At 22.3% G+C, this 27503-nt stretch overlaps 2 protein-coding genes across 2 annotated transcripts; both read left to right on the top strand.

Moving 5' to 3' along the window:
* Window positions 1-531: 531 nt before the first annotated feature.
* On the top strand, window positions 532-25532 carry LOC128956093 (parathyroid hormone 2 receptor-like). The gene is made up of 12 exons (XM_054301775.1): window positions 532-605; window positions 15003-15110; window positions 15532-15671; window positions 15872-15966; window positions 16219-16255; window positions 16408-16557; window positions 18604-18760; window positions 18986-19046; window positions 19516-19585; window positions 20611-20853; window positions 22458-22956; window positions 25525-25532. Exons 2-12 carry the CDS (start codon window positions 15005-15007, stop codon window positions 25530-25532), a joined length of 1566 nt encoding a protein of 521 aa, XP_054157750.1. The 5' UTR covers window positions 532-605; window positions 15003-15004.
* Window positions 25476-27263, top strand: LOC128956092 (adenosine 3'-phospho 5'-phosphosulfate transporter 1-like). The gene is made up of 4 exons (XM_054301774.1): window positions 25476-25677; window positions 25778-26101; window positions 26178-26467; window positions 26574-27263. The coding sequence occupies exons 1-4, from the start codon at window positions 25545-25547 to the stop codon at window positions 27261-27263; spliced, it is 1437 nt and encodes a 478-aa protein (XP_054157749.1). The 5' UTR covers window positions 25476-25544.
* The last annotated feature ends 240 nt before the right edge of the window (window positions 27264-27503 follow it).

Here is a 27503-nt window from a genome sequence, read left to right as displayed (position 1 = left end):
TTATATTATTATTATATAAAACTTAAAATGTTTTTAATAAAAATCAAAAAAATAATTTAAGCATATTTTGTTAAAAGCATATTTTAACATAATCAATATATTTACAATATATTTATGTATAATAATTTTTAATATAAATTGAATTTATTTAGTATTAAAAAAACAATAGTATTTATAGTATAAAATGTTAATTTATTAATAATGATTATTATTTTTTTTWAAAGAAAAACTCTAATATTTTAAAAATATATTATATATAATAGTTTAAAAAAAACAATATTTAAATTTTCAATTAAGTAAATGAAAAAAATATATTTACAGTACATTTACTGATCGATTGGATTAAAAAAAAATATATTTTTTTTAGTTATTATACAGTATTTATTTATCTAATAATGTTTTTTTAAATTAATTTGTTTACAATTATTATTATTTTTATGGTGGGAACAGATCCGGTGATTGACTGACTGACTGACCATTGAATACAAACTAAAACAAAATGATTGACAATATATACGGTCGTAGAGAGGATCAGATTCAACGACTGGATGCAGAAAAACTTAAATGTGAACAAACAGTCAATAAAACTTTTCAACACATTGAAGGTAATAATACAATTATTATTATTATTATTAGCAAAAAAAATATTAGCAAAAATACATTACAATTTGGCGATAAAATAAAACAATAGTAGAATATAATATGTTTGTACTGTATGTATATATGAATGTGTGTGTGTGTGTATGTATGTGTGTTTATATGTGTGTTGTGTGTGTATGTATATATGTATGTATGAATATGTGTATGTATGTATGTGTGTGTGTGTGTGTGTGTGTGTGTATATGTATGTGTGTTGTGTGTGTATGTATGTATGTATGTGTGTGTGTATGTATGTATGTGTATGAATGTGTATATATATATCTATGGTTTTTTCTGCCCTAACATTAATGATAATCACATTCAACAATAACTACAACAAAAACAACAACAAAATGCTATTAGAGTTTAATGTTTAGTGCAAATTGCCGGAAATATACCTTAATTTTTATAGGATATATATATATATAGTGTATATATAGATTTATATACTCTTAAAAAAACTTGTAACAATTTTTTTTATTGTTATATAAGTTTTTTTTAAATACAATATAACAAAATAACAATCGATTTTACTATATTTAGAAACTTGAAGCACCTGTATATGTCAACAGGTATTATCAAATATTATATATTATTAAATATGATGTTAAAAATGTATTATATATCCTATTAATCAATAAATTTCAGGCACTCATGTAATTATACAGTTTGTCAATGAAAACATGTTATTAAAAAAAATGTTGTTTTTTTAATATAGAATATTTGATATTAAATACTTGTATTTAATTTGGAAATCAAATTATATATTTTTTATATAATAATAATTTTCTATTTAATTTTTTTTAAAATTTGTTTTTTGATATACTCTTACAAATAATTGTAACAAAATAAATAAAAAGAGAAAATGAGAAATGTGTTGACAATTATATGTAATATTTTAACATAAATTTTTAGGCGTAATATAAAAGTTCAATTTTATTATATATTTTAAAATAATATATAATTTTTTTATTTGATTATAAATGTAGTGAAAAAATTAATATATTCATAAATCAAATTTACTTATTGTTATAAATACAGTATAAACATAATAATAATATTGTATTTTGATTATTAACATTATTTGTGCTTGAATAATTTCAAAATTTTTATTTATTTTTTTATAAAAAAAAATATTTTTCTCTATTAGCTAACTAATATTTATTTAAGCTAATTGAAAATTGAAACTATTAATAGTAATTGAAACCAACAAATAAAATCAAACAAACAAAAAATCAGTTAATATTGTTTTTAGTTTAGTTAATTGTGTTGTTAATAGACATTTAATTATTATTATTATTATTATTAGTATTATTTTAAACATTAGTTATATGTGTTTGTTTGTTGGAAATGATAGGATTTTTTTGTTTTGTTTGTTTGTTTGTATGTATATTACTATTAATTTTCTTATATATGATAATAGCATTTACGTGTGTGTGTGTGTGTCACACAAATAAAAAAAAACATTGTATCCGATAATTATTTGAATGGGAATTGAATTCAAAGTAAATGATGAGACATTAGACAGTGTATTGCAATGAAGTGTCATTAGAGTAAAGAGAGAGAGAGAGAGAGAGAGAGAGAGAGAGAGAGAGAGAGAGACTATTTTGAGATAAATATTTAGAGAGAGAGAAAAAAAAGCATTGAAAACAATAATTTGCTAAACAATAGCCAACATTGAGATAAAGTAAAAACACAAAACAACAACAAATAAAAATAGAAATAAGAAAAATACAATTTTACTTAATATTATTGTTTGTGTGTGTATTATATATATATATACAGAGGAAAAAAATATTTTCTCAATTTCTATGTTAACACTGATCTATGTGTTGTGTATATCTGTGTCTAATAGTGTTATATATTATGGGTGTAAACAACAAAAGTTTTAAATTTAAACATTACTTTCACACGAGTTATTTGCAAAACATTTTAATAATTTTTTTTTATTATTATTATAAATATTATTACATACTATACATAACAACAATGTGTGTATTAAAATGGGGCTAATTATTGATTTTCTTGAATAATAATAATAATACTTAAGTTAAGTTTTAAGTTAAGATAAAAGTTTAAGACATACACAAAACAAAAAGGATTAAAATATCAATTTTTATATTAATACTTAATATTTTTATATTATATTTTGACATTTTCTATATTATAAGAAAATAATAGATTTAATTAAAAGATAACAAAAAAGTTAATTAAAACTTATTTTAAAGAATAATAATGTCATGATTTGAATTATTATTATTATATTTAGTTTGAAACTATATGTTTGAATGATATTTAAGTATATTGTGTTGAATATACATGTATTTGATGTATTGGCTGAAAGAGATATCTTTGAGTAGCCAATGGGCAACAAAAATAGTTTTAAGTTTTTATGACCCGACTGTCAACAGTGAGAAACTGTTGTGAGTTTATGGGGCACCGATAGTACAGTTGGAGAGCACAGTCACTCTTGGATTGGCGACCAAACTGTATAGTTATATACCATTTGTATCAATAGATAACAAATCTATTGACTATTACTTTTCAATATATCCAACCAATAAACATATTTTATTAAAACTAAAATATAGTTAATTATTAAGTGACTTCAATAAAGTACCTAGTTCACATAATAATATCCTGACAAATATTAAATAAAACCTAACATTTTGGTGTCACAACCGTGGGATTGAAGCACTTGGAGGACAAGTTGGAGGACATTGAGAAGAGAGAGAGAGAAGCGAGACGACCGATAACTGGACTATCATATCGGTATAACAATTGATATTTTGAGGTTTGGTATCATTTTATTTGTGTCTGAGAGTCATATCAATGAATTGTTTGCGCGTTGATATCATTGTGGTTAACATAACTTTATAAATTTGGGAAAAGTATGGCAGATGAGGTAGATCCAAATGTAGGTAATGGGGTACCGGAAATAAATTTAACACAGATGAGCAATGCAATCGCATCAAATTTAGTTAGTTCACGTCAGCATCACATACCAGTATTCAATGGGACTAGAGATGAGGATCCTATTAGATTTTTGCGCACATTTGAGAGAGTCGCCCGTGCATTGACATGGAGTGACAGTGCAATGATGGCAAAATTTCCCAACTATTTAGCTAATAGTGCTGAGGAATGGTATTATTTAAATGTTGATTGTGCTGTTGATGAGGCCGATCATGAGGATGATGACGATGATGAGTGTGTGAAACCCAATACATTTGTTGAACTAAAAGATTCATTTTTAAATCACTTTTTACGCGGTGATTATAAAGCATATTTAATGAGGGAATTATCTAAGAGAAAATATACAGGAACTGAAAGTATATTAAATTATATAACTAGTGTCAAAATTATATGCCATGATATAGATTCAGATATGAGTACTGAACAGAAATTGCAATACATATTGCAGGGAATGGACGATGAAACAGCCGCTCAGATAACATATTTTAGTCCTAAAACAGTTAAGGAATTAGAGAAGATTGCCCGGAATATAGAGCAGGGGAGGGAATTATTGCAAAAGTCTAGAACCGATACTAATAAAAATAAAAAAGTAAATGCTGTTCGAGTTGATAATCAAGAGAAAAAAGTTGATAATTCAAATGACAGTATGTTAAGTGCTATAAATAAATTAAATGAAACATTGAATGCTATGAGTGTAACTAAACAAAATAGTAATAACAATAGTTATGGTTATAATTACAGTAATAAAACTGTTGGTAATGAGAATAAATTTGATAGAAATAAAAATTATCATTTCAATAAAAATAAGTATAAAATGAATGGGCAAATGAATAGTCAGTACAACAATCAATATAATCGTAATAAAAATTTCAATTATAAATTTAATGGTAATTGTTTTCATTGTGGAAAAAAGGGACACAGAAAAACTGATTGTCGATCACTACAGCAAACAAATAGAGAGTCAAACAATGACAAACAAATTGAATCAATTAAAAATGATAAAACTGATAATCAATTAGTTAATACAGTAAACAAAAATATTGTTAAGAGAACTAATAATTTAATCTCAATAAATGTTGAAATTAATGGTAAACTGTATAATGGATTAATTGATTCTGGTAGTGAAGTGACTATTGTTAAAAAAGTTATATGCGATGAGCTAGGTCTCAAACCTATGCCTTATAAAGGTCCTAAAGTAACTGCTGTTACTGCTGATGAATTGAAACTTTTTGGTACAGTTGATATCAATATGATTATTAAGGGTATAACAACAAAAATATTCAATATTAATATGTGTGCACTTGTTGTTGATATATTGCCCGCCGATATATTGATAGGTATGGATCTCATGGAAAAATACGGTATAGATATAGACTGCAAAAATAAATTGGTTAAAATTAATGAGACTATAATAAGTACAGTAGTATTGTCTATATTTGATTCAAATGACAAAATTATATGTCAAAGCGATTCAATGCAAAATTGTAGCAAAAATATCACTAAAAAAGTTTTAGATATTAATGATTCCGTAAAAACACTGATAAACAAAAATATTGAAATTGATACAGAAATTGATGGTAAAAATAAAACTGTACAGGGTAATGTACATGTTTGCTATAATGTTAATGTAAATCCAAATACTGTACAAATAATTGATTGCAAACTAAGCAATAAAAATAACTTTTTAAACAAAAATGTTTTATTTTACACAAATGATATACAGTATGATAAACACAACATAGCTATTAGAAATGCTATTAGAGTTCCCAAATACCAGACACTCCCAGTTCAGGTGCTGAACGCAACAAACAAAGTAATAAAACTAAATGAGGGATCAGTTATTGGATGTATTGAAACAGTACCAGAAAAACATATCATACCAATGCATGACTTATTGGATGACAATACAACTGAAAAACATTTTGAAAATAGTTATACAGTAAATGCCGCGAATATAAACTATACCGATAATAGCAAAAACAATATCAAAGAGTCGAAAATAGTTATATTTGAAAGAGAGGTCACATGTGGTACACACTTGAATGACTTACAAAAACAACAATTAGTTGAGATATTAGAAAGATATCCAGATTTGTTAACTTTTGACGACAATAAAGTCGGGAAAATAAAAGATTTTGAATATACAATACATATGAAACCAGATGTTAAACCAATTCATTGTGCACCGGCTAAGGTCACAGATGAACAGTTTAAACTAATTGAGAATGAAATAACAAAATTGAAAAATAAAGAGATAATACAGGATAGTCAGTCACCATATAGTAGTCGTATTGTATTAGTTATGAAGAAAAACGGATCTCCCCGTATGTGTATCGACTATAGAGGTGTAAATGAGTTGATAGAGTTTGATGCCTATCCCTTAGTAAATACAGATATTTGTATTAGATTTTTGGCAAATATGCGCTATATTACCAAATTAGATGCCAATAATGCATTTCATCAAACAGTACTAAGCAAAGATTCTCGAAAATACAGTGCATTTGTAACACCTAGTGGACAACTATATGAGTATACGAGAGTACCGTATGGATTGTCAATATCTACCGCTGCATTCAATAGGGCATTACATTTAGCTATTGGTAACTTGAAATTTATTGATTGTATTACTTTTGTTGATGACATTGGTATAGGAGGCAAAACATTTGCTGAGCACAACATTAGGTTAGAAAAGGTTTTAAATAAATTGTCTGAATATAACTTTACACTTAGAGCTGATAAATGTAATTTTGCTATGGATTCAGTCATATTTTTGGGCTATAAAATCAGTGAAATAGGTATACAATTAGCACCATCACTGACAGATACCATAAATAATTTAATACAACCAACTAATGTATCGGAAGTTAGGCACATATTAGGTGTACTAAACTTTGCTAAGCGTTTGATAGGTCACTATAGCCTACATGTTGAACCGATTACAAAACTTTTAAAGAAATCCCAACCATTTATATGGGGTGAGGAACAGGAGAAAGCATTCAAAACAATAAAACAATTGTTTAGAGAACAACCATTTGTTAAGCCATTTGATTACAGCCTTGAAACTGAGCTCAGGACAGATGCATCACTTACAGCACTGGCAGGTGTTTTGATGCAAAAACATGATAACAAATATTATCCATGTGGTTATTTTAGTCGCACAACTAATGTAAATGAGAGGACATATCCTATTTATGACTTGGAAGTTATGGCTGCAGTCGAGAGTATGGAGTATTTTTCAGATTTAATTTCTAATAAATACTTCAAATTAATTACTGATAACAAAGCAGTTTCATTCATTAAAAGTAAAAAGGATTTGAAAGGTAGACTAAACAAATTTGCAGTAATAATGTTAAACTATAATTTTGATATAACACATATACCTGGATCACAAAATAAATTACCAGATTTCCTATCAAGGTATCCAATCAATCATAAAATAATTGACAATAAAAACATAACAGAGTCTGACATTAATACACTAGAATCTAGTGAACACATAATAAACTGTAATGTAATTAGTTTAACAAACAATATACAGTATAATGTTAGTACAGTACATACTAATGCAGATAATATCAAATTAGATAAAAATTTATTTCATAATAAAAATAAATTTGATAATTTAATTACTGAACAAAATAACGACAATGAGTTGAAACAAATAATTTCTATTCTAAACAATGATAACATTCATAAGTCTATCAAACATAAAATTGATAAATTTATTTTAATTGACAACATATTATGTAAATTTATGATACGTAATAATATACCTAAATATCTCATATGTGTTCCCAGATCAATGATTATGAATATACTGTATCAATACCATGATTTAGCCACTAGTGCTCACTTAGGTGTCAAAAGGACTACACGTAAATTATGCGATCATTTATATTGGCCTGAAATGTCTAAATACATAAAATATTATATAAAATCTTGTATTGAGTGTCAAAAGAGAAAAAGGTTAAGACAGAGACCAATAGGTTTAATGCAACCAATAATTGTTAGTTATTGTTTTGAACAAATAGCATTAGATCACGTAGGGAAGTTAGTTAAAAGTAATGGATATGAATACATTATAGTATTAACTGATACATTTTCAAAATTTGCATTATGTAAACCTGTTGTCAATTGTGGTGCCAAAGCAGTTGCAAACTTTTTATTTTATGATTTAATATGCAGTTATGGTATACTACCGGAGCGCATACTAACTGATTGCAATCAAGCATTTTTAGGTAAAATTTTTACACATTTAAATATATTATTGGGCATAAAACAAATCAAAACTTCAGGTTATTGCCCACATGTTAACTCTATAACAGAGAGATATAATGGTACACTAATTGATTGCTTAAGTATGTTTGCCAATGAAAAACATACCAATTGGTCAAAATATGTCAAACCCGTATGTTATGCATACAATGCTACAGTACAAAGCACTACAAACTATAGTCCATTTGAGATAATTATGGGTAATAAACCTAACCTACCACCAGATTTCAACTTACAGTTACCAAAAATTAAGGGAACAGTCAATGACTATGCTTTAGGGTTAGCACAGTATCTAACAGATGTTAGACTAAAAGTAATTGAAAACCTAAATAAAGGCCATAAACGGGATAAACTCAGATATGATAGCAAACGTAGAGAACATTTGTTTACTGTAGGACAACAAGTATTATTATATGACCCAGCTATAAAAGGGTTACATTATGATAAAATGACAAAACGTTGGACAGGGATATACACTATAGTTAGGCAAATATCACCACTACTATATCAATTAGATTTTAAAAGTACAGCCCATAAGTCAAACATTGTCAGATCTGATAGATTGAAACCATATTTTAATAGAGATATACTGTTTAATGAGTTGACAACAAACCCCAAACCATTCATATCAAGTTTGTTAACACAGCCGATAAGTATAACAAAAAGTGTTAAATACAATAAACAGTTAGTAAATAGCAAACATTTTGGAGATAAAAGACAACAACCAGTGATTCCAAAACAAAATAACGAAATACTGTACTCAACAACCGATTCCAGTGATAGTGAAGCGGAAGACAACAACAATCAAGTAATGTATAATATGTCTCAATCTACTGAATCAATTGATACTATTATCACCCAAATTGATACTACAAGTACTGATACCGACAGCAGTAGTAACGATAGCCCTAATTATCGTACGATTGACGGCCTTAGGCGTAGTCAACGTACACACAATCCTATTAATAGATTAACACTTATGACAATTGCTTGTCTATCTATTATATGTTATGTACCATTGATTGACTGTTTAGCAACTACTGATCCAATCATATGGCATAAGAGTAAAAATCCAGTAGTAAAAGGTATTGAAACTGTAACTACAGTTGTTAATTATAAATCACCTTGTACATTGTTTAAAGAGTTCATATTCAATGAAAAATCTAGTAATGAATTGTATGACTGGTGTGTCAATGAATACGATAATTCATTTTTAAAACCACTAAATAGTTTTTGCACTAATGTTGGTAACAAAGACAGTACTAAATTTGGTTTAATTAGAGAAAAAAGATTTATATTTTTAGGTTCAATTGCATTATTTACTATCATCAGTATAATCACTAGTATAGGTTTAGGTGCCACTGCTGTGATTGAAAATATTAATAATAAGCGTAAAATTATTGACTTAGAGGAAGAGTCGCGAATTGCTATGAAAAATATACATCAATTAAAATTAAATGATAAAATAGGTAAACAGATTTTTGAACAATACAATAACTTATTACATAATATATCAAGTGATGTAATTGAACTGAAAAATGACGTTTTATTTCTCAAAGAGATAACACCAAAAGCTATGAGAGCTATGAGTCTATTGATAACAAGATTACATTATACTAAAACACAAATGACAGAAATTGCCAGAGATTTTAAAAACAATAAAATAAATTATAAATTATTAGATTTATTTAATTATACAGTAAATTGCACTGAATCTTGCCCTCAAGATTTTTGGCAACCATTAAATTGTTATCATGATGAATTAAGACAATTAGTTATTATACGGTATCAAATGAAAATAATTGATACAAAAATGCATGTTATGACTGCCGATAGTTTTGATTTAATACAAAAAGTCAATGATAATAATGTTGAAAAATTATGTCATTCAATATATGTCGGACCTAAAAACATATTGTTTAATGAGATAACAAAATGTGTAAAACCATTGAGAGGTAATAGCATAGATAATGTAAATTTAATATTAGTTCCCAGAGAATCTGAATGTAATATTAGTACTAATTATTTTGATAACAATAAATACTGGAAACGAGGTCAATGTGATGATAAAAATAATTTTGATATTATGGATATCATACAAGTTAAACAAGCATTAAATTATAATTATGTATACTGTAACACATTGAATATTACACTATTTAATCGCGAAATTATGTGCCCACCGGAACCGTTTGTCATACCGGCAAACGAATCATTTAAAATAAGTGATTATATATATGAATCTCAAACATTAAATTTGCATACAGAGCTACATTTTGTACCGATTTGGTCATATACTATCAATCATGTGATTGATCCATATATGAGACAAACAATTAATAATAATTATTTTGCTAAATTAAATGAAAGTATTAACAAAATAAATAGTTATGACACAGTAGATAGTTATTTATACAGTACTACAGGTACTCACATTTTTATAAATTTTATTTTATTTATAATTATAATTTGTATGATTATTGCTATATTATATATTGTTTTTAGAAATAAAAAGTTTGATAATAATATTTGCAGTTATGTTAATCATACAAATGATATTGATTTACAATCAATTCAATGTACCAGTAATGAGACACAAACAGTACCTAAACTATCTAATAAACCTGAAAATAAAATTGTTGTTACTTTTGACAAATAAACAGTTATTTTTATTTTACTAATTATATTTAAGTTTGTTGTTATAGATGGCTAATTATACTAAACATACTACTGATTATAAACGTAAAATTAAACTAAAGATAATACATGAGCGCATCGATACACTGTATGATACGGCAAACAAATTGTTGGCAACTATTCATCAATCATCGGATACAACCAATACTGATGATACTGTCAACTGGGTTTCAAAACTTGAAGTTATTGAACAAACATTAAAAATGATGACAACTATGTATGGCCAACAACAGTATCAACAAACTATTGCTACCGACGCTCAATTGGACACTAAATGTGATAACACTTACACGACAACCAATTATATGCCATTAACGTCACTACAACAACAATATCCTAATTATAATCAATACAACAATTATGACTATTATAACTATTATTATTAGTTTTTTGAATATTTTGTGAATTGATTTATAAAGTAAATCAATTGAAAACTTATTGAATATTTTAGTAAAACTTGTTTTTGTAACTCTATATTATTTTTGATAATTTTGATGTTTTATAATTATATGACATATTATAGTTTTGTAACTTTATTTTTGAATTCAAATGAGTATTTGAATTGAGAGAGAGAGGATTATGTCATGATTTGAATTATTATTATTATATTTAGTTTGAAACTATATGTTTGAATGATATTTAAGTATATTGTGTTGAATATACATGTATTTGATGTATTGGCTGAAAGAGATATCTTTGAGTAGCCAATGGGCAACAAAAATAGTTTTAAGTTTTTATGACCCGACTGTCAACAGTGAGAAACTGTTGTGAGTTTATGGGGCACCGATAGTACAGTTGGAGAGCACAGTCACTCTTGGATTGGCGACCAAACTGTATAGTTATATACCATTTGTATCAATAGATAACAAATCTATTGACTATTACTTTTCAATATATCCAACCAATAAACATATTTTATTAAAACTAAAATATAGTTAATTATTAAGTGACTTCAATAAAGTACCTAGTTCACATAATAATATCCTGACAAATATTAAATAAAACCTAACAATAATAACATTATTAAAAATACTAAGAAATAATATTCAAATAATAAAACATATTTTTTATTATTACAATACTATATGAGATATTTAAAAAAAATAAATTAAATTTATTTAAAAAATATATAATTGAATGCAAAATATGTTTGCATTAAATAACAAACAAACAAAATATTGAATTATATCCATGACTTACCAATAATTTCATGGATTTATTGTCAATAATTTTTGTAAACCAATTTTGTTTGTTTGTTTGTTTAACAATAAGATTATACTTATTATTATTTTATTTTTTTGAATACAATTTTACCCATACAACATAAAAAATCAAAAAAAAAATAAAATACAAATACAAAAATAAAATAAAAATACAAAAAAACATTGCCCATAGCTAAATGTCAATTCAGTGAATAAAAATAGTTAACTAAAAAATATATTTTAATACTATTTAACAGAAAAAATAGTAAAATGTTTCCTAATATGTTTTATTTTATCATATATTTTACACAATAGTGTATTTATTAATTTATTAGATTTATTATCCAAAATTACTTAATAAAAAATATAATATTAAATATTTATACAAATAATCTGCAAACAATTTTTTTAATCATAAAAAACATATAGACAAAAAAATAAAAGTTACATATATTATAGCACTGTATATAAATATATATACTGTATATACTCTATAGCCTTAAGTAATATACAAATTTGCTATTAATTAAAACTTAAGATAATAGCTCTCTCTATCTCTCTCTCTCTCTCTCTCTCTCTCTCTCTCTCTCTCTCTCTCTCTTTCTATATATATATATATATATATATTATTTACTATACATTGAATTTTTTTGGGCACAATTTTTGTGATAAAATAATTATTTTACTGTTAATATTAGTTCAGTCAGTCAGTAGTAGTAGTAGTAGTAGTAGTAGTAGTAGTAGTAGTACTTAAAATTGTTTTTTTTGTATACCACAGCAAAAAAACATATTAAAAGTGATTAAATTTTTAATGTTATTTTTTTTAAAAAAATATCATCATAAAAATAATAATCTGTTTTTTAATATAAAAAAACTATTTAATATATTATTTTTATGTTAAAATAAATTCAATAAAATAAGTAATTTAGTTTTTTTTTGTAAGTGTGATTATAAGATAATTATATTATCTAATAATATTGAAAAAAATGTGTTACTAAAAAAAATTCAATATAAATATATGTTTAGTAAATTGTATAAATATAATATAATATAATATAAATTCAATCAAAAAAAATTTAATACATAAAAAAATAAGATTTGCATTTTAAAGGATTTACTTATTTATACACTTAAGTCACAATAAAAATTTATATAAATATACAGTATATATATCTATATATCTATATATATCAATAGATTTATAAATCTAATTTTAAACATTGTTTTTGATAAACAATTATATTTATATACATTGAAAAAAATATTGTGTATATACTGTTATAATATACTAAACAAACAAAATTAAATAAGATTTACAAAAATATAAAAATAGGTTTCATATTATAACCACAATATAGACATATCAATACATACGGTATACTTACAGTCAAATACACACAAACTATTAGATAAATTCAATACACGTTTCTTGATATTTAAAAGAAAAATAATGTAATATTTTTTTGGGCAAATTATTACCAATTTTTTTGTTGTTGTTTTGTTGATAGAAATAAAAGTTGAATAAGTTTTTTGTTTGTTTGTTGACTTAACATTTTACTTGTATTTTTTATCAAAAATATTTTTAAAGTAATATAGTTTTTTAATAATAACAAAAATATTGCATAAAAATTATATATAAATTTATTATATAATACATTATTTATTTCATTTATATTTATTACATAAAAATATTTTTATTTAATTCTATAAATAGATTCAAAATATTCATAAAATTTTTAAACTTTAAATATATGAATATTTCAAATAATTTTTTTAAAACTAAATTTTATGTGAATAATAACATATGACTAAATAATAAAAATAATTAGTATATTATTAATAATAATCATATTTAAAGCAACAAAAAAATCAATTTAATTAACTTGTAATAAGATTTGACATTGATATATATATATTATATTTACATATATTATTATATTTTACAGATATTTGTTAGATATTTAATAATTTAATAAATATTTTTTTTGTATATAAATACTACAGAATATTATTAGTATTAGCAATAAGTTTAATAAATCAAAATTTATACTTTTATATGATGTATATTATATGTCAAAATTATATATATATATTATTAATAGTTTTTAATATACAGAAAATATTTTAGATAGCAGTATAAAAAATGTTCATTTTTTTTATTTGCAAATTGTTTCAACAAATATCAATAACAATAGCTATTATATCAATAGTAAACATTACAATACATATTGAATTTTTATTGATAAAAACTATATACATAAAATAAAATTATAATTTATTGTTTTTTATATATATTGATAAATATAAAACATTTATATTTTATAAAAGAGTTACTTTTTTGAATAATCAATATAAATTTATTTTATATATATATATATTTACTAACATAATAAATATATATAAAAAACATCATATTTTTTAAAACTAATTTTAAGTACATATTATATATACAGTATATACTGATTGTATTTCAAGCATTACATGCATATAAAATACTTTAGTAATAAAAATTTTGATCATAAAATTGATTAGATTTTTGTTTGTTTGTATATATTATTATTATTATTACAGTATATATACTTTCAATTTCAATGTCTCTAATAATAATATCCAATCAATTTTATTAGTTTATATGCTATTTATATAATATATAAAAGTTATATAATAATTATGATACAAAAATAGTTTCGCCAAATAACATAATATTCATGAAATAGTTTTAATTATAATCATAATTTTTTTTAGTATATATATATATAATTTATTATATAATCAAATAATATTAGTAAATTATATTCAGTAAGAAAAAAATTTATAATTTTTCAAACATATTATTATTATTATTAAATATAATGTAAGATAAATAGAAAAAAAATGTTTTAGGATTAATATTTTATCAATAGATTCAACAAAAAATAAAATTTAATTTAAAACAGTTTATTTAGCATATATTAGATTAGAAATAATTTTGTTGTTGTCGTTGTTGTTGTTGATAATAATATTGAACATTAAATTTCAATTATAAAAGTTATTTTTAAAGACCTAAACAACAACAACAACAACAACAAAATATTAAATTGAAAAAAATGCAAAATTTGCTTATTTTCTTTAAAAAAGTAGAGATTTATTATTTCAATACTATTAGTATTTTTTACAAAAAAAATATAAATATATTTTATTTTTACATTTTTTTAAATAATAAAATTTATTTGATAGGTATGTGCCCAGCCATATGGGACGGGGCTTTATGTTGGTTTAATACATTGAACAATACAATTGCTAGACAACAATGTCCTGAATATATTGATGGCTTCAATCATAATGGTTAGTGATTTTTTTTTTGACTTATTTTTAATGTAAACAACAGTTTTGGTTATTACATGACTGTACTGTATATATATAAAATGTTTTTCTGCATTTTAATTAAAAATTTTGATTATTATTATTTGTCAAACAAACATGCAAGCTAATAAATTAAATTTGAAAAACAATTTAATTATAGGTTTATTTTGCTTGGTATACATGTTTATCATTTTATCGATTTATTTATTTGTTTATATAGTTATTTAAATCTATAATTTTTTTTTAAAGTAAGCATTTTGTCAAATAAACAATATTTTAATTAAAAATAATTTGTCATATATTTAGTGTAATTTATATAATTTAATTAAATATAAAACATATATTAAATACTATACAATATTAAAATTTAAATAATAATAATATTATTATTATTATACAACAGGCACTGCATATAAGTATTGCACAAAAAATGGTACATGGTACTTTCACGATAAAGCAAATAGTACCTGGACAAATTACACTGATTGCATTCCTAATCATCATCATTATAATAATAATAATGAATTGAGCTTAATGTTAATTGTAAGTAATGTGAATCTAGTTTTGAAATTATTTAATTTTTTAGCATGCTTAATTTAGCTAATCAAAATAAATAAAAATGTGATCTATGATAATAATTAAAAATAATTTTAAATTAATAAAAAATACAATCACTTACTTACCCCAACATTATTCACCCACTTATTATATTTATATATTTTTTTAAAAATAATAATAATTAGCCACATATTGAAAATTTTCGTATTATCTCAAAAATTGGTTACTCTGTATCGTTTGTTACACTATTGATGGCTTTCATAATATTAACATTTGTCAAGTAAGTGTCAAAATTTGAAAAATTGTTAAAATTAATTGATTTATTTTTTAAAAAAAATTATTAAAAACTTATTATTTTTTTTAAGTGTTTTAAATACTAGCATTTTTTTTGTTTGTTAAATAAATCTATTGTTTGTTTTTCTGGGGGTTTACTTTTCCCGGTAGTACTGATTAAAAAAAGGGTTGTTTTTCCCCTGGTTTTTTGGAAACAAAATATTTTTTTCATTTATTTAATTACCAGATCTTATTGCAGGCGTTTGCGATGTCCGCGAAATAATCTACATTTACAGGTAATAAATAAATATATAAACTTTTAATTAAATATTTGTAATTTAAATTTAATTAAAAAATATTTACTATAATTTTAAAGAAATATATATTAATAATATTTGTTTGACTATTATATATATATATATATAATTTTTTATATATATATATTTAGCTATTTATGTCATTCATGATCCGGTCGTTTATGTTTTTGACAAAATCATCAGTTGATTCAAACCGTTCCCAACAAAACTGGTTGTCCTTATTATCGCAAACCGATACCAGCCTATCGTTTGTGGCCAACAATTCAACCATCACTGATGATAATAATAATAATAATAATAATAATAATAATAATAATTCGGTAAATATTTTTTTGTAAAAAAAAATTTATTTTTGTTTAATTTTTAAATTTAAATTTTTTATTTTATCATTTTTGTTGTTTGAATTATACTTTATATTATACTTAAAAATAGTTTTTTAACTTAAATACATATTTAAAGTACTCTATATAAATTTTTACATAATAATAATAATAATAATAAATTATTTTAAAAATGATATTTTTAAAAATTATTGTCAATTATACAAATATATATATAAAATAACTGCAAACAAACCAACGAAAATAAATAGATAATATATTTTATTTTTTTAATAATAATAATAATAATGGAAACAAAAATAATAACTAATTGTAGTTTTTGTGTAAAATAATAGTTTAAGACAATGACAACAATAACAACAAAATTATTTTATTTAATACAAATTTGATAGAAAATGTCATGAATTCATGCATTAAAATAACAATAAATATCATATGGTATATAAATTATTAAGATACAGTATATATACACTTATATATATATATATTGATAGATTTTATATACAGTATTAATATATACACACATTATAATTTATTTTGTTTTATTATTTTTTGTTCAAAAAAAAATCTGCTTAGTGTCTAAAATATATAATATTTCTATATTGATAGACAAAGAAACTATATACATATATATAATATATATATATAATATATACTGTATTTTACTATAGTATATATACACAGTATACTTATATATAAACAGTATACTGTATATTGGCTAATAGCCCATTACATTAAGCAAAAAAAATACAAATAATATTATTTATTTTTTTTTTGGTGATATATTATTATCATAATATTTTATGTGTGACGGGGTATTAGTGGTCAGTGATCTAATATACACACATTTATGTCAGTAATCTTATATGTATATATACAGTACAGTATATATATATTTATATATATGTATGTAAATATGTATATATCTATATATTTGGTGCTAAACTATACAGACAGTTACCGCTGCTGATGGAGTAATGGATTTGTTGGGTTGAAATGTGTTTGGGTATCATATTTAGACACATTATCACTACAACAACAACAATATATATATAGTATATTACAGTAGTTTTTGTTGTTGTTGTTGTTGTTGTTATTGTTGTATTTTATTTATACAATATATATATATATATATATATATATAAAATAGCCAAAAAATATAAAGCAATAGTATTTTTTATATCATAAATATACATACATATAATATTATTATTATTATTGATATATACCGCATATGTATTATATATATTTTTTTGGAGAGTATTATCGTTTACTGTCCCTTACTATTTATTTTTATATATTTTTTTTATTTATTTATTTTTTGTTACTATACTTATATTATGATTGACTAAATAAAATCAAAAAACTTATATGTATACAAGTACAGTATATACTGTATATGATAACAAATATATTATTACAATATATATACAGTATATGTATGTTCAATAAACATATATTATTTACTTAATATTGGTTTTTCAACAAAAATTTCAAAATATTTAGATCAATCATAGTTTGTTAAATCAATAGATTTTATTTTACATTAATCATTATTTTATTTATATTTATATATATAGAAAAATATTTATATAAAGTTTACTTAATATATTAATTCAATAACTGTTTTTGACTAAATTGGTTGATACCTATTTATATTATTATTATTATTAAAACAACATCAAATATATTAATTATTTTATAATAAATTATACTGTATTAATTAAAAACAGCAATAATTTAATAAAAAAATAAAAAAAATAGATAATTAATATAATTTAGTTACAATATTTTTTATAAAAATAAAAATATAATATATTATAGAATAATTAATTTTAGTATACTATATAATAATCTCAATATATATATATAACATATTTTATATTATTATTATTATTTAAAAATTCTATATTCTGTGTATATTATTATTAATAGTTTTTATTTTTTTTTGTTTTTTTAAAATTTTATTTTTAATAAATTTTAAAGGCATTTTCATGTAAACTATTTACAACTATATGGCATTATTCATTGGTAGCCAATTATAACTGGATACTTATGGAAGGACTATATTTACATAATTTAATATTTTTGCACATTTTTAACGATAATTCAAGCATAAGAAAATACATTATAATTGGATGGGGTATTTATTATTTATTTATTTATTATTTATTTAAATACTTAATTAAAAAAATCATAATTGATTAATTGATTAATTAGTTAATTAATTAAATTTTTTTAAATATTATAAACAAATTTTTCTATAATATAGATATAGTCTTAATAACTAAATAAAAAAAAAATTTTTTTTGCTAAGTAATTCAATTTAAATTTAATTTATTTAAATTATTAATTACTACCATAATAGGTTTGCCTGTATTATTCATAATTCTCTGGGTAATTACGAGAGCTTTATACGAGGATACATTGTAAGTGGTTTTCAATAAAAAATAAATAAATATTTATTAACAAAATAATATATTTAATTTTTTGTATTCGTGTAATAACAATTAATTAATTAATTAAACTTATTGTCAAATTATGTTAATTTATATTTCTGAAATTTATTACATTAGTTATTAAATTTAATGGCTATAAATAACAACATACAGTACATAAATATGATATATAAATAAATATATATATAGTTAAATTTGTTTTGTTTTTTATTTATTATTTGAAATACGAGAATATTTTCTTAGACATTATAACAATAATAATTTTTTATTATTATTAAATTTATAACAATAATAATAATAACATAAAATTTATTTTTTAACTAAAAAACAGTTTTATTTTACATACATTGATGTATATGAAAATACATTGTTTTTTTTATAAGCAATTTAATGTTTATTATTATTATTATTTTTATATTTATTTTTTGTTATACTATAGATGTTGGACTACCAATGAAGTTATGAAAATATTTTGGATAATAAGAGGTCCTATTACTGCCACAATAATAGTAACTATAATATATTTTTTATGTATATATTTATTTATATAGTTTATAACTATTTATTTTATTATTATTATTATTGTTATATATATTTTTTAGTTATTATTTTTAATAATAATAATCATAATAATAACAATATTATTAAACAAAAAAATTTTTTTTTGTTTCTTGACTCTACTGTACTTAAATTTATTTTTTTTGTTGATGCTATAAGTAATCTCTGGATAATAATAAAAATATTTATAAACTTTTTTTTATTTGTATATACGATATTCAATATTACATATAAACATTCAATATTTTTTTTTATTGTTATCACATAAGTATTATATAATTTATAATAGATATACAGTATATTATTTTATGAATTTGTATATATATTTTTAAATATGTTGTTTTGTGCTTATATTATATATATATACAGTTTATTATAGATAATAAGTTTAAATATTTTTTACATATATAATACAACAACAATAATTATCACTAAAATAAATATAAAAATATAGATTATATATATATATATATATATAAATATACTAAATTGATGGAAATGTTTTTTTCTATAAAAAATAATAATATAAATCCTAAAAATAAAAATAATAATAATATCATTAGATTGGATAGTAATTGAAAATAACTGTTAAGTGTCAATACAATTTAATAAACTCAGTTATACTTTATAAATATACTGTAAATATTATGACAATAATAGTTTGAGACAACAATACTATTTTTAGGATATAAATAGCTAAAAAAATAAATAAATAAATATATTGTGTAATAATAAGTGTCTAGAAATATATATATATTTACTGTATATAATCATAGTATCAAACTTTATTGTCAAAACTAACTTATTATCTAAAATAATAATAATAATAATAATTATTATTATTATTATACGGTATATAAAGTTAATACAAGTATAATATACTGTATAAGTAATATTCCACTCCATAAGTATAGATAAATTTTTTTATTTATTTTTTACTTTTTTTTTAATTATTATTTGTTTTTGTTTTTTTCAGCTAAACTTTATATTCTTCATTAATATCACTCGTGTACTGTTCCTGAAGATGTTTTCGTCATCGGCGGTCAATACGGTTCGCCAATACAAGTATAGGACATGGTTTAAGTCGACATTTATTTTGGTCCCATTGTTTGGCGTTCACTATATGTTTCTATTAGTATTCAATTCACTGTCGGCCCTATCCTACGATATCATTGAGATTATATGGCTTTACATTGATCTACTGTTTTCATCATTTCAGGTAATTTTTTGTTTTGTTTTATTATATTGTATTTATATACTGTATATATATATATATAGTGCCTAAATAATAATAATAATAATTTATTATTATTTTATATTATTAATATTATTACTGTTGTTAATACAGTATTATCATTAGACTACTGCCACTTAATAAACTTTATTATTAATTTTTTGTTTTGTTTATATGATATATCATATCATTAGAGAGAAAAAGTTATTCAATATTTTATTTTATTTTTGGGTATAATATATCTCCTAATAATACTCTAATATATTGAGTTAAATATAAAGTTTTCTCTAATACAGTATTCTGTATATAAAGTTATATATATTATATATATATTAATATGTTATTTATAGAGACATAATTGTCACTATCATATTGTAATTATTATTATCATTAAAATAATAAATCACTAAAAGATTAAAATAGTTATTCAATAGTTATGTTTAATAATATAATACTAATTAGTGGATAAATATTTTTTTAAAAAAATTATTAGTTAAAATAATAAGTTATTTACAATGAAATGCTAATTAATAGTTTTAAAATAGATAATAAAATATATATTTATTTGAAAAAAATAATATATCATTAAATATGTATAAATAGTATTTAAAAATTTAATTAAAATAATAATTTTTAAATTTTATAACTAATATAATAAAATAATTACTTGTTATTATAATTAATATCTACTATTTATATTATAAAAAACAATATAATTTACTTAATAATAAACATTTTAATGATATACTAATATAAATAATAAATTTTTGTTTTTATATAAAATAGATAATTGAATCATATATAATAAATGTTTATTAGTTTTTTAAATAATAAAAAATATATTTATTTATAATTTAATTATATCAAAAATTTCAAGTATATCATAGAAATTTTAATTTTCTTTTTTAAAAAACACATATAAAAATTTAAACGATAATAAAATTAAAACAAAACAAAAAGTTAATAATACTTATTTTAAAAAACCATTAATAAATTTTTAATGGAGATAAAGCATATGATATTTATATACAGAATATACTATATATATATTCTGTATATATATTCTGTATATATATATGGTATATATTGTTAATATATATATATTTAACACATGATAAGCACGTAAATGATAAATATAGCAAATTTTAATATAATATATTTATAAAAAAAAATTAAAAATATTGTAGATATGTAGGAGTATATATATATATATATATATATATATATATATATATATATATATATATATATATATATATATATATATATATAATGTGTGTAAAAATAATTTACTTAACATAAAAAATCTAAATATACTTTAGTATCATACATATATATTAAAAGTTAATATAAAAATATTGGATAATAAAAATAAAAAATACTAAACTAAAAATAAATTATTATATATATATATATATACTGTATATTATATCATATAAAAAGGCTAAAAATAAAACATATAATAATAATAAAATATGTAGTAATTATGATAAATACTAGAATACATTAACCAAACATAAAAAAAATTGTTATATTATTTCCCTTATATTTTTTATTATCATATAAATTGTATTAAAATATTTTTTTAGGGATTTTTTGTGGCACTTCTATACTGTTTTTTCAACGGCGAAGTCCAGGTAGAGCTACATAAGCTGTGGAAAACATGGAATCCGTGCGATAACCGCAAGTGGCCGGCATCGGGATCGGGATACCAGTCCAACAACAACCATACCAACAACAATAGCCACTCGACAGCAACACATATGTCGTATCTGACCCAATCGTTAAGCTATTTTAGTCGGGCCGGCGGCCGAAACTCGTGTTTCTCGACAGTGGCCGTCGACCAGAACGGAGCAGCAGTGGTTACGACAACACAATCGGGCGGATCGTCGCCGACAATATCCCGAAAATTGAGGCCATCGTTTGAGGCCATTCAGCTCAATGAGTCTCAACAGCAGCAGCTCAGGGATGTGAAAACTACTACTACAACTACTACTAGTACTACTGTTACTACCGATACTGTAGTTATTAGGACTGACAGCGATATGAATAATTCAATGGTTATTGTTTATAATAATAATAACAACAACAACAACAAACTGAATCTCAATAATAATAATTTCAATAATAATATTAATAATAATAATAATCTAAATGATAATAATAATGAAGAATCTATTATGTAATCCAACAACAAATATAAATTATATTAATATATAACTATATATTGAATACAAAATGAAAATGTATTACATATTCATTTTGCTTATATGTATTAGCATTTCCTGAATGTGTTTTTTCTTCCCTTAATATATTGTATATATAAGTATTTTGATTAATATTATTATTATTATTAGTATTATTTAATTTCCCAATTTATCAATCGTCCATTTAGTGAGAAATAAATAATTGAATCATCAATTTATTGATGAAATTCCCCCCCCCTAATAATGTAAATCATTAAAAATAATTAAATGATCAAAAAATAAATAAAAGTGTTTATGAATATTTAAAAAAATAATTTTAAATAGTTAAATAATTTTTTCTTAAATCTAATATATATTTAATACTAATATTTAATATATAAAAAAAATATATAAATTGTATTTTCTTGTAAATTGAAAGTATTTATTATGTCATATAATATAGTGTTTTATTAGTATATAATAATAATAATAATAATAATATGAATCTCATTATTGTCTTTTAATTTATTACATTATATGTCACTATTATTATTAGTCATAATTATTATTTAAAAAAATAACTTTTAATTGCTTTTACATCCCGTCAAAAAATAAAATCACAATTTTCACATTTAGATATATTAAAACATATTTTATATAAATTATTATTTAAATGTATTTTTCTAGTCTAACTGAATCTTACTATAAAAAAAATTGTCATTTTTTTAAACGAAAATAATTAATATTACATTTTCACTAATGATAACTAATAATTGTATATAACTTTGTTTTTTTTGGTTGTTGTTGTTATTATTATTATTGTAAAAATAGTTTTTAATTTAAATTATTAGTTTTAATTATTTTTTTAAAAAATAATTATCATGTTGACCAATGTACTATTTTTATTATTATAAAAAATATAACTACTAAATATTAAAACTACTTTTTTAAAATTTAATTTAAATATATATATAATAATATATTTATTTATATTTATCGTTAATAATTTTACAAATGTAATAAATATTTTCATTATTATTTATTTAATCAATAATATACTTACTGTAAGTAAATAAATAATTTATATAAAAAATATATTATTAATTGTATTTTGATATCTTAATAACATATTACTACTAATAATAATAATACTAATTATTATATTGATAATAATAATACATGGAAAATATTTCAATAATCAATCAAATTTATTTTATATTTAATATTTATTATATTGATATTATTATTAATATATTAATTAAATACAATTGCTATTGCAATCAAATATATATATATATATATATATATATATATATATATATATAATTCAAGTACAATAAAATAATTGAACCAAAAAAAACAAAAGTTTATACAATATTTTTATAGTTATAATACTAATAATAATAATACTTAATATTAATATATAAGTATACTAATAGTTACAATTTAGTTATTATTATATTGTACTTATAATATAACATTAGTTTTATATTTTATAACAAACTTATTACAACAACAAAAAAGTTTACAAAATAACAAACTAACTAAACATATTGTATATATTTATATAATAATCAAATATCCTGTAATTTATTTTGTTTGTTTGTTATTTTTTATCATAAAAATTTCTAATACTACTTATATATATATACAGTATATTGTCTCTATTGTATATACTTATTAAAAAAAGTATCATTAAAAAGTAAAATAAAAAAACAACTACATTTAAATAACATAATAAAAATCATTGAATATATTATTTTTAATATAAAAAAAAAATTAGTGTCATTGATATATTCAATAGACCCCCACTAATACTACTATAATACTGTAATAATAATTGGTAGGCAATCATAGTAACACATCCTCTTTCAATGTTAATCATCAGCAAAAATAAAAATAAAATCATAAAAAACAGCTAAACAGCAAAAATCAATTCAATGATTTATGAATTAATATATAAAACATATAACTAAACAATATATATATATATATACATACTGTATATTACAGTATAATATATATATAATTATAAACTAATAAACTTAATAATCATAAGAATCATTAAAAAAAAATAATAATATGAAAATAATAATAATTTAATAATAATTATAAATTTAAATTTTTAATGTTACTATAAGTACAGTATATGTATATTATAACTTATATATGATATATTAGTGTATATATATTATATATTAATATAATACTGTATATATATTTATACTTATAATAATACTGTATATACTTATAATATAACAGTACTTATAATATACAGTATTCAATGCAAACGTTTTGTATGACATAAACTATAATAATATTACATTATATTTACTGTTATACAGTGTATACTAATAGCTTGAATGACAACATCAACACAAATACAACAATAAATATTGTATTAATAATAATAATAACTAATAACTAATAATACAAATACTTTATATACAAATATAAACCCAATGTATAGCCAATTGATTTGAAAAATCTATGGATCAAACACTAGTTGATGACAACTATTGGTTCATTCAATTGGCGACCAATTTATTAAGTTATTCACTAATATTATTACCGTCGGCACTGTTGGTCTATTTGGTCAACAATGGTCTATGTCATCGATCGGGTAATTATTTTTTTAAATACAAATCAATCAAACATATCATATGCTAAACAATATCTCTCTCTCTCTCTCTCTCGGCTACCGATAATTATCTCGCCGATAGTCAGCGACAACTATTTGGTCAAATTGTTTGTCTACGGCGGCAGCGGCGGCGGCGGGACCACCAATAAGGACATCCACAACAATATCATCGGCGATAACGATGACGACGATAATGACAGACTATTGCCCGTAACTATCGATACGGCCGTCAATAATGGTCGTCAACAGCAAAACAAATTGACCAAATGGTGGTCACAGTTTGGCGGCCGACGGGCAACACTTATGCTCTACTGTTTCGCTGGTCTTCAGGTTTCGTATCTCAGTTGGGGTTTACTTCAGGAGAAGATAATGACCACTGAATACACGTTTCACTACAATATATTGAGTATTTAAAACAAACAAACAATTAATTAATTATTATTATTATTAAAAATCTCATCTATGGTTGTACTTTGATGTAGATGTAGATGACATTAATCATCCGTCAAATAGTGGACTAAATCCAACCATCAAATCATCGACATATCACCAGAAGTTTACAAACTCACAGTTTCTTGTATTAGTCAATAGGGTTCTGGCATTTATTATAGCATTTGTGGCGTTAAATATCAGACAACGGTCCCCAACTAATAGGTCCCGATATGGTGGCGGTCAGCCACCGCTTCATCAATATATCTACTGTTCCCTATCAAACATATTGAGCAGTTGGTGTCAGTACGAGGCACTCAAGTTTGTCAGTTTTCCCACTCAGGTATGTCTACTGTACTGTACTTTCCCTGATAGTGGAGTTTTATGAGAGAGAGAGAGAGAGAGACATTACCGTAACTTTTATTGACTATTTTTTTCTACACATACAGGTGCTGTCCAAGGCCTGTAAGATAATGCCAGTGATGCTGATGTCGCAGCTGATTGGCGGCAAAAAGTATCGTACAGTCGAGTACTTGTTCGCCATTTCCATATCGTTTGGTATGACATTGTTTCTATGGACCGATCGATCGGCTAACGCATCGCACGCCGCCGCCGCCGCACACCACTCATCTGCGGATGCAGCGCCATTGGCCAGTGAATCGGGTTCGGGTCAGCAATACTATGGCGGTCTATTGATACTAATATTGTATCTGACATTCGACTCTTTTACATCCAACTGGCAGACCGTCCTATTCGACAAATACAAGATGTCTACACTGCATATGATGGCCGGCGTTAACTTCTTTTCAATACTGTTAACATCGACGTCACTACTAGAACAGGGAGATCTCGGACCAGCCTTCCAGATGGTCGTCAACAATACCAGTCTGCTAACCGATTGTCTACTATTATCAATGTTTTCGGCTGCCGGCCAACTGTTTGTCTTCTATACGATTTCGACATTCGGTGCACTAGTATTTGTTACTATTATGACACTCAGACAGGCCATAGCCATACTATTATCCTGTATAGTCTACAATCATTCACTGGCACCTGTAGGTCTCATTGGTATTATTATTGTTTTTGCCACACTTTTTACGCAAATCTATTGGAAATCCAAATCAAAAGGCAAAAGATGATTATATAAAACAATACAATAATCAATACATTATTTTTTATCATTAAAAAAATGTGTGATTTTTGTTGTGATTAACTAATTAATTAATTAATTAATTAATTAAGATCTGATTTACTGGTACTGGATTTTACCGAAGTTAACCAACTATTTACCGGTACTACTATTTATTGTTATAAACCGTATTATTATTAAACAGTTGTAAAATGATATACAAAAATAATTTTATCATAAATTTTGTTTT

This window comes from Oppia nitens, unplaced genomic scaffold, assembly GCF_028296485.1.
Source record: "Oppia nitens isolate AA-2021 unplaced genomic scaffold, nextdenovo-longstitch-racon4-pilon3 scaffold2_pilon_pilon_pilon, whole genome shotgun sequence".
In the NCBI taxonomy this organism is placed as follows: Eukaryota; Metazoa; Arthropoda; class Arachnida; order Sarcoptiformes; family Oppiidae; genus Oppia; species Oppia nitens.
Note: the sequence above shows the minus strand (reverse complement) of the source record. Positions and strands in the feature narration are given on the sequence as shown.

What these genes read in the sequence shown, in the direction of transcription:
- LOC128956092 (XM_054301774.1), top strand. Translation starts at nt 25,545, where the DNA reads ATGGATCAAACACTAGTTGATGACAACTATTGGTTCATTCAATTGGCG. An exon ending in TGGTCTATGTCATCGATCGG is followed by an intron (nt 25,678 to 25,777) that starts GTAATTATTTTT and finishes TCTCGCCGATAG; the next exon opens with TCAGCGACAACTATTTGGTC. An exon ending in TTGTCAGTTTTCCCACTCAG is followed by an intron (nt 26,468 to 26,573) that starts GTATGTCTACTG and finishes CTACACATACAG; the next exon opens with GTGCTGTCCAAGGCCTGTAA.
- LOC128956093 (XM_054301775.1), top strand. Translation starts at nt 15,005, where the DNA reads ATGTGCCCAGCCATATGGGACGGGGCTTTATGTTGGTTTAATACATTG. An exon ending in TGATGGCTTCAATCATAATG is followed by an intron (nt 15,111 to 15,531) that starts GTTAGTGATTTT and finishes ATTATACAACAG; the next exon opens with GCACTGCATATAAGTATTGC. An exon ending in ATAATATTAACATTTGTCAA is followed by an intron (nt 15,967 to 16,218) that starts GTAAGTGTCAAA and finishes ATCTTATTGCAG; the next exon opens with GCGTTTGCGATGTCCGCGAA.